This window comes from Sturnus vulgaris, chromosome 6 (assembly GCF_052056855.1).
Source record: "Sturnus vulgaris isolate bStuVul1 chromosome 6, bStuVul1.hap1, whole genome shotgun sequence".
Classification (NCBI taxonomy): Eukaryota; Metazoa; Chordata; class Aves; order Passeriformes; family Sturnidae; genus Sturnus; species Sturnus vulgaris.
The window spans coordinates 3788336-3804866 of NC_142248.1; the positions used below are offsets into that span (position 1 = coordinate 3788336).

The 16531-nt window shown below is 40.4% G+C and overlaps 1 protein-coding gene across 8 annotated transcripts in view; it reads right to left on the bottom strand.

The window, feature by feature from the left end:
* LRRC56 (leucine rich repeat containing 56) overlaps window positions 1-16531 on the bottom strand; it is a 59359-nt gene that overhangs the window by 9814 nt on the left and 33014 nt on the right. For 4 of the 8 annotated variants that reach the window (XM_014873642.2, XM_088166740.1, XM_088166741.1 and 1 more), the window contains exons 6-8: window positions 5270-5366; window positions 4673-4870; window positions 638-815 (exon numbers count right to left, since the gene is read on the bottom strand). In XM_014873642.2, coding sequence (XP_014729128.2) covers window positions 638-815; window positions 4673-4870; window positions 5270-5366 — 473 coding nt within the window. Of the gene's footprint in view, window positions 1-637; window positions 816-4672; window positions 4871-5269; window positions 5367-5964; window positions 6010-13692; window positions 13905-16531 lie in introns of all 8 variants that reach the window. The other 4 variants (XM_088166737.1, XM_088166738.1, XM_088166739.1 and 1 more) reach the window with 2 other exon arrangements.

A 16531-nucleotide genomic window follows, 5' to 3' on the forward strand; every position in this document is an offset into this window, starting at 1 on the left:
TGTGGTAAAGTGCATGTAGCACGACACATAAAAGCATGGACATCTGAACTATTATCAAGGCTGCAGGCAAGGGGACAACAGATTTACTTTCAAACCATTTCTTCTCTACAAATGACTGTAATGAAGTTAATCATAGTGACAAAGAAAGTGGAACAGATTTGTTACAAGACCATGCAATTTTCCTGGGATGTTGCTACCACTGAAGGGTGGTAACCAGATTGCCTTTCCTATTATTAAACTGGAATAGGAAATCCAACTACATCCATGCTACACGACTGTTACCATGGAAAGAGCTGTGAACAGCTGCTGTTGAAACATTCCTTTCCAAGCTTTGCTTCTTCCCATCATGCAGAACGAGCCCTAAGTACAGACTCCCAGCTACTGCTATATTTGCTTGACGCTCTAGAAGTTGTCTGCATTTTTTTATCTTGATGCCCAATTTAGGACAACCTCCATTTAAATCTGCACTGTTATCTGCTGAATTCCAGCTTTCTTACTTTCCAGGTGAAGAAGACAACATCCTTTGTCCCTTCACTATAAGTAAAGATTGGCTTTAAAGAGGTCAGCTTGCTCTTCATCTTTCTTTTATTACACATCATAATTTGAAAAATGAACCCCAACAGGAAACCTGTCATACCTAACCATGAAATATCTTTGGCTAAACCACCTTCCTTGATGGATTCCTTGATGATTAAAGAATCCTCATGCATCTTCTTGGAAGGAAGGAGAGCAGTCTGGCTTGCTGGTATTCTGTCCAAATACTTCAAGTGGGGAATGAGTTTTTTTACTTCTGCTCTGTAATTATAATCTGGGTCCTGGAGAAATTGAGAAAGTGGTCAGTTTATTTAACAGTCTGTGGACTTCCAGTAGCACAGTACTGTTCAATTTGTATGAATGCCATATAATTTGAAATGCTCCTCACATAACTTCTACTTGAATTGATCATGAAAATGTCCTGAGGACTGCAAAGACATAACCTTCACCCAAAGGCTCCTTTGTTGTTTGCCCACTGATGACTTTGCCATTTGTCCTTGTTATATTATGTATAATGTGCAAAAGCATAGAAGCCCACTGATGCCCATGGAAAGCCTGGGTACCCTCAGCATTCAGCCAATCTTTCTCCCTGCTTTTGTGATTCTCTGGTGTTTGCATCAATACTCAGGTGATAGAAAGACTTGAAAAATGTTACGAGTGTTGCTATACCTGCTGATGGAGGAAGAAAGAGCACTTCCATGGATTGCTATTTTAGTAAAAAAAATGCATAAAGCAAGAGTGCACTGATAGTAGCAGAATACAAATGGACAGCTACCCACCAATCAATTGCTTCACCCAAGCAAGTCTTATGTTTTTCAGGACATTGCATGAAAAATTAGAAACCCACCCAAAGCCATGTCCTCATTCAATACAGAGTGGTCACAAACAGAAATCTTTCTGTGGGGCCTGGCTGGCTCCCTCCCTCTGCACGATGCAGCACTGATGTTGGCAGAGGAAACTCACCAAAAGAAATGTGTTAGTTGTTGTTAAGAGGCAGACACTAATTTTCTCAAACTCTTTAATCTTAATTTAGAAAATGAGTCAACCATTCTCAGCTACAGCCAATTCTCGGCCATGTTCTTCTCTGTTGGAGAGAAGAATCATGTTACACTCATGTTACATTACAGCAACAGAGGCTGCAGAATTTATCATCAAGATGTTGCTCTTGGTTTAGATAACAGGGGAAGATGAGCTCATCTGAAAATCAAATTACAGGGAGCAAACAGGCCATCTGAAGAAAGAGCAGTAAATTTAGCTGGACCATTCTGCAGATTAAAAGTAAATAAATAGGAGAGCTTTTACAGACCTTTGGCAAGGGCCAGACTACAAGAAGGAGCTTGAGGAATTAGAGCTGGCCATCAAGGGCACACCAAAGTAAGCCCACATCTACTCTTTTCTACATGGCTTTTCTGTACACCAAAAAAAATGCAAACATCCATTGAAATCAAGAAAGCAACAAAGTCCACAGAGAAGCTCTCAGCAGCCAAAAGCAGGCCCCACTTTGTAACCACATGAGAGCAAAGCATCTTCCCAACACAGACACTGGGTGGGAGACTGCAGCAAACTCAGAGTAAAATACACCATTGTGCTGACTCTCCGGACAAATTCACATCTGTGACCACCAATGACCACCCAAGCCCCCCCAGATATTCTTCTGTATATGTGGAACTTGGACTCTAGATAAGATAAGGTGGCACTATTGTCCAGGTGTTATCTCAGACTTAGGGGGAGGTTAACAAATCCGGGAAAAAGAATGCATTACTGATAACGGAAACAAAATAAATGCAGAATTTACAGGCCATAAGGAAAGACAAACCAGCAACTCTGCTGAAATCAGTTCCCACTGGGTAAAAGGTAATTTTGACAGGGGAAGATCAAGATCACCAGCTGAAAAGAAAAGACTAAGCATGTGGACTAATTAGCATTAGAGGCAAGAGATAATAATTTAACCTATAGCATAAAAGAACTGTGTAGCCAATTAGCATTAATTCCTTTGTTTGCTAAAATGTATAAAGCATGAAAAGTCTTAAAAGACTTTGGGACCCTACCACCAAGAAGCCCAGGCTGAAAAATGATCAGCAGGGATGTCACTGGATCCATGGGTGGTGACAATATTCTTCTCTCTCCTCTCTTTTCTATTTCTTTTTATATCTCCACCTCACATTTACCGTTAAATAAAATCTGTATCACTCTGTATGACTTTGGCATAAGGTTTGCACTGTAATTCGGGCAAAGGCATCTCTCACTAATCAGACCTTAGCACCTCTTGCACAGGAGTAGAGACAGCCATTCTGCATGGAGAAGAGCAGGAGGGCTCAGCACCACATACTTCTTCCATTGCAGGATAACATGCAGAGCACCCCAAGGACTGATTTCCTCACCTGAACAAGCCAAGGGAAATCTGACATTTCTCCATTACAAGTACACTTAAGGACTGAAGATGCCAAATCCTCTAAAAATCCCACTTTCCTTGAGCAGGAATGACAAGGAAGTAGAATCAGACCTCCTGTGTTGTTAGGATACACTGCACCATTTCCATAGTAGGAAGCTAAGATAGGAAGTGTCAGTAGCTGTATTTATCTCCATGGGAGTAGAAAGAGTAAGCAGGCATGCCTTGTCCATCACAAGCAGGCAGTGCTTCCTTACTGCAGGAATATGTTTTTCCTCTCATGATTGCATCTTCCATAAGGGAGAAATGTTCCAAAATGGAGAAATCATTTTTGGTTATATGCAGTTACGATGTGGTCCCTTAAGGATAATTCCACCAGTTCAAACTAGAATGGCAAGTATATAATATTTTCTTTTGAATTCCAGAGAGGAAGATTGTGATAGCTAAAGAGCTACCTTCCATGGCCCCTTTTACTGAACAATAAGATCAAGCCAACAATTACATCTGAAAAAAGCTATTAACTCATATATTTAAGAAGTGCCAAGATTTAAAATACATGTCTATTGCATGATTGAGTTTTAGTGTTAGCACCTGTTTTCAAGTCTAAGTCCAAGAAAAATATCAAACCCAACCTTTTAGACAAATTAACAGCATCAGCATGACTTCTTTAGAATACACAGAAAAGCTATGGAATATGTCACAGTGGGATAACAGCATCAGCTCTGATTTTGGACCTGCATTATCAGCTGTTCATGTTGCCGCTGGGATTTGCACCATCCTTAGCAAGACCTGTGTTTTACCTAACTGTGTTTGTGTCCACACACCTTCCAAAAGACCTGGATGACAATATATTGATGATTTAATATCCCAACAGTGCTTTTTTTATGAAGCAGGAGAAAGTGAAAGGGACTAATACTGCTCTGAGGCTGTTCACATAGAATTAGATCTCCCTTGCTTTGCTTGCTGAGTGCCCTGAAACCCAAATCATATCATGTATTATTGTGTTCTCATCTTCGTGACACAGAGGCTCCTTCATGCCTTCAACAAAATACCTCAGCTGAAATTATTCTATCATTTTAGTACATAAGAGGTTAACCACTGTATCAGCTTTTTCAGAAGGTCTTTTGGGTCATTTGATTTAAATCTTTTGGGGAAAGGGTAACAAACAGTTCCAACCTTAAAGCTTTAGGATTCCTAGTTACCTCAAGCATTGTTTTTCTGCGGGCTCAATTTCTGAACATGGTGGTGTTAGAGGACTTGCTTTTGGACTGGAGAGCCTCCAAAAGAAATACAAAACCCTCAAAAACGGGTATCTTACCACAGAATCACAGAATGCTTGGGGTTGGAAATGACCTCTTAAGATCACCTAGTCCAGCTCCTCTGCTAAAGCAGGTTCACCTGGAGCAGGTTGCATAGGGTCACATCCAGATGGGTGTTGTGTATCTCCAGGGGATGACACTTCACAGCCTGTCTGGGATGCCTGCTCCAGTGCTCATACTCCGAGAAGTTTTTCCTCATATTGCTGGGAAACAGGCCTGAGTCTTTACTAGCACTCTTGTATTTCACTTGTGGTCATCTTGGAGACCATAGTGATGAGACCACAAAATCAACAGAAATGAAAGGTGGGAAATGCATCCCATGTCATCATTTAGAATGATGCAATAGGAAGACGCAGAAACGCTTCTCATTTCCAGCTCACAGTTAAAAAGCACTGACAAAAACCACAATATGTACAAACCAAGTCCTCACCTCTTCACAGTCTGCAGTTGGCTTCAGGCAAATAAGGTTGCCCTCCACTGTCAGGTGGCTTAGTTTGCAACAAAGTCGCAGGAACTGCAGCTGGTTGATGTCCTCAATATTGTTCCCTTCCACGTCCAAAACCTCAAGGTGATCCAGCCAGGTCAGCTGGCTCAGGTCAGAGATATTGTTATAAGCAATGTAGAGTTCCTCAGCAGAAGTAAACAGAATAAACGTGTAAACCATGGGCTTGCACATGTAACACCGAAACTTTGCAAAATGTTTTCTATTATTTGAAATACTAAATGTCACAGGCTGAAACTAGCAAGGTTAGTGAACATTTTATAAAGTGTGGCTGTTGCAGCCTTAAATAACAAGTGCTAATTTAGCCATATACTGCTTTAGGTATACTCAGGATCAGACCTGAATGTTACACTTCATTTTAAAAAGCTATATTGTAGCATCTTTTAAACTAAACCATGCAATTCAAGGCATCAAACCAAAGCCAGCCAGAAAAGCAAACAGTGAGGAGAATGAAGAGTAAAAGTAAAGAATATCAACTGAAGATAATTCTGAGACTGTCATTTGGCAGGACACATCTATACTTACTTTTAGAGAGCTGCAGGAAGAGATCCCATCTAAATCTGAGAGCCCACACCGAGCCATCCACAGGACTTGGAGATGGGACAGTGAGGTTCCAAGATCCCTTATAAAAAACAATTCAAGCTCTATTTGAATGAGCGAAAAAATTCAAGACCTTCAAGACTTGCTTTCTTTTTCCTAAGACTCGGCCACTGCTACTTCCTTCAAATCTCACATTGTTTAGAAGAAATTCCATTTAAAATGTTCACCCTTAAAAGTGGGGAATAAAATTATATCCCTCTTTACTTATTCCACTGTCATCTTTGTTCTTGTTTGACAACATGTCACCTTAGTTCTGTTTGATTAAGATTATTCCAAGAGCTACATCATCGTAATTCTGCCATAAATCACAGGCAATTGCTAAGAATTAAGCAGGGTTTTCTTAAGATGGCATCATTAGCTGTACTCATATAACCCAAATTTACATATCTGAGCTGACTGCATGGTCAGCCTCACTCTGTCCCTCTTACAGTTACCTCTGTTCTGATTTTGCAGTTGAAAGGAATAACACTTTTGCCAAATAACATTTTTTTGTATCAGCATAAAATTATAATCCTTTCCATCCTATTTTCCCACCCTCTGGCTGTAGCAAAATATAAATAAGGGATCATTTACATGAACTTTAAACTTTCTGGTCATAACCCAGAAAATCACACACTGACCTGCTAGAGTCCATGCATATGCAATGTCCCACTGACATTACAGTGCTGCACAATGCAAAGATAACACAAAAAAAAGTGGCAAATCAAACTGGGGCCTTAATTACCTGCCATCTTTGGTCACATTAAGTTGCATAAAGCCACTAGTTGAACATAAACAAAATGCAACACTTTATCAAATCCCAAATCAACCAAAAACTTAGAATTCTCGACTGTAGCCATGATATCAGAGTGTCTGAATAATAAGGAACTAACCAGTGGGTAACTAAATTCAAAGATAGTCTATCAGAGGAGGTAGAGACTAGCATGGAGCTCATAGAAACACAGTAATGGCTGAGTTGGAAGGAAGGTCATCTTGTCCAACATCCATACTCAAGCCAGGCCAGTTTCTCAAGACCACATAAAAAGCTAAAATAGTTTTTAAATAGAGATTATTTGACCTCAGATTTTTGGATTAGCTGCATCTTACAACATTCATTCTTATAATACAGAGAATAATAAGCTACGTACAGAAAATTGCAGAAGATAGAAGTCACAGGGGCTCTTGTAATCTTGAAATATCAAGGTAAAGTTGTACTCATGTCCTCCCTTTGTGGATGACAGGGACCAAGACCAGCTTTGCATTGCTCATCTTTGCAAAGCCTCACACAGCTTTGATTCAGCTTTGCAGCAAACCCCTGCAGTCAAGCTGCATGCTCCAGGGATACTGGGCATCCAGCCAGTCCCAGAGGTCAGGAAGGAGTGCTTTCATGAGTGGGGATAGACATATTCTTATCTGTATTTTTTTGTTTTTTCTCTACCATCTGAATACTTGGGAAGGGCCTTGTCAGGAGAAAGGAGCCTGCATAAGCCTGAATAAAGGATGAGTGCAAGGAAAAATATCCCCAGGTGCCTCTCTTCTGTGATGGGCCAAATGCAGGGTAGGATGGGAGTTTCTAGGTGAAATTGGGGGTTTTCATCCCTCTGCCTCCTAGGGACTGGTATGTCCATAGGCATCACTCAGACCTATCTGACTCCATCCATCCTCTACCACTGCAGGGGCCACAGGCAGTGGGTGTCTCTAATTACCCCTTCCTTGGATGCTGCTCATTTAAATAAGCTCACAATGGATACACCACACAATGTCTTTATGTAATATTTTACAGCTTTTGAGGTACAAACAGTGCAGCTGACTCAATGGGCAAAACTAAGCCAAAACCAAAAATCTGAGTCTCATTGAACATCTCTTTCCATCCAAGGCTAGTCTTCCCTTGAGGAGAAAGCCCTCAACTGATATGAACCACAACACCTGCAGTGAATTTTGTGCATCCAGGAAGCTTGCCTCTAGTGACACAAGGATAAAGAAAGCCAAATTCATATCACGACATCCCTGGCCTTGCACAAGATCTTCCACGGTCTATTACCATTGTGTATATTTTCTAAATAAAACAAAACCTGGTTCTAAGGCTTCCTTAAGGAACAGATGCCTCCCAAAGTAATATTTACAGAAAATTTATTATTAGATTTGCAAGCTGCATGCCTATAATAAGAAAGAAATTAAATTAAATTACAAAACCAGAACCTACCATCAAGCAAGGCCAACACACCCATAAACACAAATATGGCATTAGGAATAATGTGAAGGGATTGCACTGCTCATTTCGTGACCCTCTTCAAGCACTGATGAGATTTTCAAATTTTGGGCTAATTTTGGTGCAGAATTTTCTCTTCTGTAAACCACTGAACAGGGATAAAGGAAAGTAGTCAGTCTCATTTTTGTGTCATTGAAGCACTGTCTCTGATAGATGCTCTGTTTATTAGGCCAGCAAAACTGAAGACAATCCTAACCTGATTACTCTACATATGGTAGAGGAGATATAGAATAGAATAGTGAATAGACTTTATTTCCATTTTTAATTTGTCTTGAATTTTTAACTGAAGGGTTTTTGCCACAGAATGAGATTGCAGTAATATGCTTGTTCCTAGTGTTTCTCTGTCAATATAAAGAATGCCAAAGCAAAGCAGGGGATTAATTCAAACAATTTTTACACAGGGCCCCAAGAACAGTTATTCCCTCTAGTCCTTGATCACTCCTTGCACTTGTGGAAGCAGTTTCCTGCTCATACTCAGAAGTCTAAGACTTCCAGAGTTAAATCCTATTTCTCTTTGTCACAGTTTTCTGTTCCAGAGCTGACTATGGCTAAAGCCAGTGCACACAGACAGGGTCAGTCCCTACTCACACTGTGTGCTAGTTCATGCATGGCACACTCACTAGGAATTATTAGCTAATAAGTTCTTAAAGCATTCTCCTGCTGTGCACACCATCAGAAGAAAACCCTAACTGAAATTACTTCTAAAGCCTACTTATCTTACTCTTCACAATTTGTGCTACTAAGTTTAGTCTCAAATCCATTCCAGTCTCATTCATGGGTTGCAGCTCTGACTCTCCTATAGATAACTGGCATGCTCAGGAGGAGCACTTTCAAGGTTAATACTATTCAAAATTGATGAGGATTTGTATTCCAGACAAAGGAATTAGGTTGTACATCCCATGTCTTGGCTACTTGCAGAAGGCAGAACCACTGCATGCTTGCAATGCAACCTAGTGTTTGATAACAGGGTCTTATTATTAAAAAACCGCTTAAACTGACACTTCAGAATAGAAAAAATTATGGAAGCTAATGGGAAGTGGTTTCTTACAAGGCTGAAGTTGGCTATCCCAAAGCTCATCTTTAACTCAAGAAACAGAATACTAAGAAAGCATGAACTTTGTTGCACTGTTTGGTACGACTTGGCCCAGTTTTGCTCTCTTGTTTCAGAGAAGAGACCTAGCAGCCCAAGGTACCTCTCCTCCTGCCCCTCAAAAAGGGCACTCTAGCTCTTATGAAGACAAATGACTGCCACCTCTCCTTCCCTGCTAATGTAGAGGCAGTGAGGAGAAGAAACAAAAGGACTTTTTCCCCTTTGGGCTCTACTGCAGAATCAAATTCCTCTTGCTGACACTAGGGTCATGCTAGCTGCTAGAGGAGCCTAAAATTCTGGATCATGCAGTCACATTTTGGCCCTGCAGATCTTTACTCCTGCATCTGTAATGAGTCATCCCCAGTCGGAGATGTTATCTCAGCAAAGTACATCTGCAAACATTTTATTCAGTAACTAACAAACTAATCTTTTGGAAGCTGCATGATTCATGCTGCAGCATCAGAGAAAATTCCCTTGTTAATTACCACAGAGATAATTGCCCTTAAGAGCACGGCTGCTGTAAGGTGAAACATCCATGTAGCTCAAAGCAAGCTGCTCCTCACAACTGCACGCACCTGCACCTCTGAAAATTCCTCTGAAATATTTTGGCTGGTGAGACAAGAACTTAAGAGCTTGCAAGAGATGGGAGTGTCTCCTCTGGGACCAGCTCTAGAGCATCTGGCACATCCACCTTGGAGGGGGGTGAGAGCAAAGTGAGGAGTTGTTTGAGTACACATAACCACCATGGGTGTGCAAGTGTACACACAGGCATGTTTTCATTTATATTAAGTGCAGAGGGTGAGATCAGCCCAAACTGGGGAGATATATCTATTGACTTTTATTGAAATGGAATTAATGGGAATCTGCACTCTGATAATGATTTACCAGAGTAGACTATTTTAATGCCATAATCAACTCTTAATAACAAGTTATCAAGGTAGTAAGAGAGAAAATCCACTATAATTATACATGCAGTGTAACAAAACACTCCCTCCAAAATAATCATTGACCTAGGCTGAAATTAATGAGAGATGTCAGAGATGAGGATTCTCCTGGTACTGGGCATGATATAAACGTACAGAAAATTACAGAGCCTATTCCAAAAATAGAAAGTAGGATTGAAAAGTTTGATGGCTGAAAGGAAAAAGATGAGACACTGTACCAGGCTGGTGGCAGTTGGTCACAGGATGCAGCACAGGAGTGCTCCAGTGATGTGCAACCAACAAAGAGCTTATAGAAGGAAAGGGAAGACACTATAGAGGAAACATAGGTCTCATTTGTACAAAGAATAAGCCCAATCCACTGGAAAAGTGTTCTGTCCCAAGTGACATGGAAGCTGGGAACTTTACAGGAGAGGCAAATAATTAATAACCAAAGCCATATATATCCTGCTCACCCCTGCCATGGTTCATTCAAGACAGGTTTGAGGCAGAGAGATGGAGCGTGGGGTGGGGATGTGTATATCATAACCTTTGATTGTGATAAACAGAGGATCTGGCAGCCCCTGAAGCTGCCAAACCAGAGTCCTCCAGAGTAATTACTCCACATGTGCTCCTACACACACACTTGCCTGCAAAACACACACTGAATATCAGATCATGTTCTTAGTATTCCAAGAAATCAACATAGATTCCCCTAGTTTCACTTTTAACCCCAAAATTTTCATTTGTAATTGATTTTGAGAAAATAATATTAATAAACTGAAGGGTTTGAAGCCTGGGTTCAGATTCAACTATCTCAAAAGAACTGCTGCAGAGATGGGAACTCATCAAACAGCCCAGTGCTTCTGTGAGGATCTTGGCAACACCCTCCCCACTTGTGCACAACCATTTAGCATTTTTTCCCATGAAATCTGATGCTCCCATCTTGTCATCACTCCCCCCAGCTGAAGAGAGAGCAGAGGGGCAAGGAACAGTTTGGCTCACAGCACCTAATAACAAGTTTGAGAAATAATGTGTTCTTCCATTAATCCAACATCCTTGTTCTTCAGGGACTTATTTGATCCAGCCAAATTTTTACTGGATGAATATCAGACCTAGAGAGCCAAATCCTACTCTTGGTTTCATGACAATAAATCCTGAATAGCTCCACTGAGCTCAAGCTACCCAGTAAACACAACAGCAAAACCCTGAACACATTCATCAGTTTGAACCCCATCTTTTCTTCTTGCAGTTGGTTTTGAAATATTTACCTAGAAATAAAGTACTAAATCCATGGAACTTGTGAGCACACCTGCATCTGTTGAGTAAATCTTCAGAAGCAATACATGTAAAATAGCCATTGATGCAGATTTTATGTAATTTAAAGATTGTTCTGAAAATGAATGTAAATAGAGAAATAAAGATTGTAAGAGAGTAACCAAACTACAGTCTTACAAAAGAAAGGAATAAAAGAAACCCATCTCTGATCCACAGAAATCAAGTCGAATTTATCAAGCCACGCTGTGATAATATTGATATGGTCGATGTCAGCACACAATGGCTTGGTTGTACAGATAATTCTGACATCTGAAACAAAACCTTTTAAAGCCTGAATGTTATTTAAATCACTAACATATGCTCTAAGAGGAAGCTTACATAAAAGTTTTATTGTGTTCTCAAATAGCTGTATTCAAAATTGTAAAACTGATTGTATGCATGTGTTCCTCGTACTTGATCAAATCCACGGCACAGCCCCCAACTCTGCAAGCAGTGCTGAGGCCACATCCTTACTGTCCCTGCAGTGTCCTTTTACAGCTGAACAAATGTCATGTGAATGTGATGACCTGCCTTGCTTTGCAGCACTGCAGTCTGTTGGTTTTGTAGTCATTCTTTGAAATTCAAGTAGCAATATGCTGAGAACTGCTGGCTTGGTTCTCCTCTGTCTCACATCTTACATCACCGTGGCACACAGGCTGCCTTTAGCATCTTATGCTCCCCTGTGCCAGAGTGAGCCACGGCCCAAGGTGCAAGATAACAAGGATCCTGTCTCATCTTTTGCTGCCAGAAAGCCACTTTTAGGCTGAAATACCATGGAAATGTAGCACCTAATAATCCAGTCTCATTTTGCCTTCTGAACTGTGCAACTTTTCAACAGTAACAGTTCCTAATCCTGTTCAGACATGCTGTTGGAGACTTCAAAAACTAAGCAAAAAACGAGTTTGCTAGGCAATTGTTAAATACATCAGAGGAAGGCTAGCTTGTTTTAGGCTGAACAGAAAGCATGCATTTACCAAATGTCTTTTTAAATAAAAATTGTGTCTATGAAATTCTGTTTTCATAACTCCCTTTTACATGCAAATGAAGAATTTCTGTGTGAACAAAAAGTTATTGTTGCCAAAGGTCTTTGCAGTAGCATGTTTCTGTTGTCCCAAATATTTGAGGGAACCTTACTATGAATAAGAAGCTGTTTCCAAAATGGGCTGCAGTACTAATACCCCTGGCAATATTTCTCCCAACAAACAAATTTCACTATTTTATTCTAGGCTTGTGGGATTTTTTTTTTTTTTTTTTGTTCGGTTGTTGGTAGGAGCAAAGATCTTGCATATTGCTTTTTTTAGCTGTGGATCTCTGCTGAACACTTCACTGACAGTGAAATGGGTGTCTGGGAGGAAATGCAACTGCCTGGTGCTGCACCAGGGGTAAAGAGATCAGGGAGAACATTCAAGCTGTCACACTTCATCCAGCCTGTGACTCTGCCTTTTCATCTTTGCTATGCCAAAGGGAGAGACACCTGCCACAGCTTCTGTGGGCCTACTAAGGCAAGTTATAATTATCAAGGAGCCACGTGCTTTTGGCCAGCACTTTCACTAAAGCAAAAGCCTGAAAAGGACAGGAGACTACCTGGCTACAGCAGCCAAAACCACAAACTATCCAAGGCAGTTTGCTGCTTTCCAGTACAGGAGCCAGGGACCACTCTGGTCCTGATAAGAGTACTTGAGCTCTGCCATGGACACATCTGTGGCCATGCTTCAACCAGAGACACTGCATAAAAATCCTTGTTGCACTAACACCACTGCCCCCTGCCTCCCCTCCAGCGCTGGCAGGCAAGGATGGCATCTGGATACAGGAGATGACAACAGATGAAAATGAGATACAAACCCAGTGAGATACATTTCTGGGCTATTCATGATTTATAACTTTTTCATTTGTCATTGTTGCTTCTCATTGCTTCATTGAAACCACTGTAGCAACTGCAATATTACATCAAGTGCTAAATTACCTGCAAGAACTTTATTTTTCATGTCAGATTATATCTCATTTAAACAAAAAGTGCTTTGTGAGACCAACAGGAGAGAGATATTTGTAAGTGGGATGCTGATATATACACTTCTGTAACTTGTCATACTTGTGCCTAAGGTAATTGAGATTCTTACTTCTGTTTAAGTTAATACACCTGAAATGTAGCTTTAATTTCAAGTGCTCTCATTTTTAGTTGCTGTCAAAAAAACCCCAGAGCAGAATAATGGGTCTGATCAACGCTGATGGAGTCAGGAAGAGCAATTCCTTAACACATGAATATACACCATGTGTGGGAAGGATAATGCAATTTTGTGTTAATTTCCTTTTGATCATTAAAACTTACTGTCAGATTAGTTGCTGCTATAGCGTTCTCACAATGAAAGAACAGTTTCTGTAACTCAGCTCCCACAATCTGAAAGGAGTAGAGATTGCCAAAGTGTGGTCCTGTCAAACAAGACTTGCCCTTGACTACATTTTTTCCACCCTACTTCAGCTCCCACCCTTGGCATAAAGCTGCACCCCAGAGAAATTGTAGAAACCTGACACACTGTAGCTGCATCCCATTGGGTGCACTACAGCTTCCACAAGGCCAAATGGATTTTCAAATAGGAAAAAGTTGAGACACACAGTAAATAAAACTCTCACACCCACAGATCCATTGCCCCTCAGTTTAACCCCAGAGCTACTGACAGTTCCTACAGCTTTGGCAAGTGTTCATTCTCACTGTTGAAAGCTTACATATAGAAAAATAAAGGATAATGAAACTGTGGCTACAGAATGAGTTACTTACATTGAAGAATTGAATCCCACAGTGCTTTGAAATTTCCTGCATAAATAACTTTTCAGTCTCCCACATGTTGTGTGCCTGTTTCACAGTATGTTCCAGGTCTGAGCTTTGGCAGACTAAGACAGATATATTCCATCTTTGCTTTCATATAGATTTCATCCTTCAAAATCAACACTTAAAACTTCTAATGCTTCAGGGTAAGCAGAAGGAATATTCTGTAAAAGATCCAAATAATCTGACAGATTCAGTGGTGTTAAGATACAAACCACAAAAAAGAAGAAGAAGAAGAAAAAAGAAGTCCCTGAAAAAGTCTGCTTCTGTGCATCAGAAAAACTGGAATTCTAGATTAATAGACCACACACAACTACAGAATCAGATCAGCTTGGAGTAGCTATTCAATTTTTGTCATGGTAATGGCTACAGAGTTTCCACTGAAAAAAAAATACTTGAAGTATTGCAGAAGTGGATTGATACGAAAACCTAGAGAGAAAATGTAATTTAAAGTGATTCAGTCTGAATAGACAATGGTGGAAACAGAGGTTCTTGAGATTCTTTAGATCAGGCACATTTGTATGACACTAATGATTTCCTTCTGAGGCTGATGGCCGTTTCTTCTTCGTAACTTTTCCTTTCTTTTTTTATCACTGTATACCTCTAATAAGAAAACAAAAAATAAAGAAGCTTGCAAGAAACAGATACAGGAGCAACTTGGACCTGTGAATGGCAGTTGATTTCCTCCAAATTTCTTTCCTCTCTCAGCTTCTAATGCTCACTATAGATCTGGCACGACAGACTCATCTCCATATGTCCTAAGTCAAGACTTCTTTCTTAACAATAGCTTCAAGTGAGATTTTCTCTGCTTGTACTGGCCTCCAGATGTTCTTCTACAACAAGCAAACAAGATGTAGAAGAGAAGCTTGAGGGACCTCAAAGCACATCATAGGATTACTGAGAGAGACAGGACCTTATAGATTTCCATACTGAGGGGGTTACTACAAGGCAGAGCCTCAGCATTTCCTTCACAGCACGCCCAAATCTGTAGACATCCCAAATCTGGTGCAGGTGTGTTAATTGGACATAGATCATCTTGACCTTGCTTTTGAGGCAACTGTAGTTGCAACACTAAGCAGAGTAAAAACCAAACCTCTGTAAATTTTTGCCTATGGTGAGATGAAACAGTAGCAAGTGGAGTGGTAGGATTGTGAGGTTGATGAAGCTCAGCCCAGGAGATGTCAAAAATGGCCTTTCAAACACACAATCCTTCATAAAACTTCTGCTACCAAAAGTGTAGGTGGTAGGTTTCATTATCAGGCCTTTATGTCCATGTTCTTACCCTCACAAGAGCACATAGTGCAGCTTATGACAATGCATTACACCCTGCTGATGAAATCACAACTTCACCTCCTAAAACACAAAGGCATGCCAGTATTTATTTCTTGCAGCTATTGATGCATCTGAGAGATCTGATGTATCCTTTAAAGATCTCATCATAGAAGGATAAAATTTCGCCACACAACAAATGAGGAACACAGCTAGAGAAAAAGAAGTATGCATGTATTTTTGGGGAAAAAATAGCAACAGGCCCTTTGTGTGCAGCAATGTGTCTGCAGAAAATAAGAACAACTAAGTCAACTCCTGTGTGGAGAATATTCTATAGAAATTAAATCATGAAACTCTACCTATTTATTCATTTTTATTCCTCTCACTTGGCGGTTACAATTGACAAATACAACCATTAGCATAATTTCCCCTCCAACCTGATTCCTTCCCTTTTTTAAAATCAGCATTTACCTTGCATTCCAAGAACATATTTTCCCACTGAACATAATTATTCTCAATAAAAAAATTCAAACAAGTTGCGGAGAAGCAATTCCCTTGGAGGAGAGAATCAAAACAACCTACAAACCCATTTAACTAATGCTGATTATTTTCTTATTTCCATGAAGACAATCTTGTCACAGCTGGATACCACTCAGGAAGGAGGCACCCAGCTTGAGCTGTTTTTGTGTTATTGTGCCACAATTGAATTCCTCTAAGGATCCAGACATCTGAGACTGCTGTGGCAAACTCAGGGTTGAACCAGTAAGGAAATCTTGTCTGGCTGTGTGAGTGTGGGGTGTGCAGGGAGCCAGCAGGGGCACCCAGGGGTCACTCACTGTGAAGGGGCTTTAGTCCCAGCAGTGAAAATCTCGGGAGGTGTGAGTGTTTCTGCCACAGCAGCTCCTGGATGGTCAGACAGGAAAGCTTCCTTAAGAGTTCCACTGGCAATGGGCTAATTATTCTTCTTTGGTGTTTCTCACACCATGATTATAACAACTTTTTTCTCATCACTGGCTAATATTAATATTTAGGTGTGAATTTTCATAAATGAGCCCTGACATTGACAGCTGAAACAGAGCAGCTGCACACTGCTTAATAGCCAGGCATGTAAGTACTTTGCTGGCAGAAATCTGCTAGTTATTACCAACATTTTTATCTATCATATCCAGAGCATATAAGCAAGATCATGATACCATTAGGCAAACTCTTATACACAACTCATTCAGAAGACTGTGTCTGCCCAGGATAAAATAAGCAACTGAGATGAAAAATACAGCATATTTATACAGTTAACCCAGGAGCTGAACTGTATTTTTTTTAAGACCTGATACAGCTGGATAACTACAAGGCATGAGAAAACATCCTGAAAGGAAAGACCACTTTTTACCAAATAAAGTAGAGTGCCTGTTCAGACAGTGGGCAGAGAAGGGGCACAATTATGTAATGGGCTTGTCTTACCTTGCAGGAGTTTACTGGCAGCCTTCCTGCACACATTAGCTATTCCTTATTTGCTTTTTCCCTA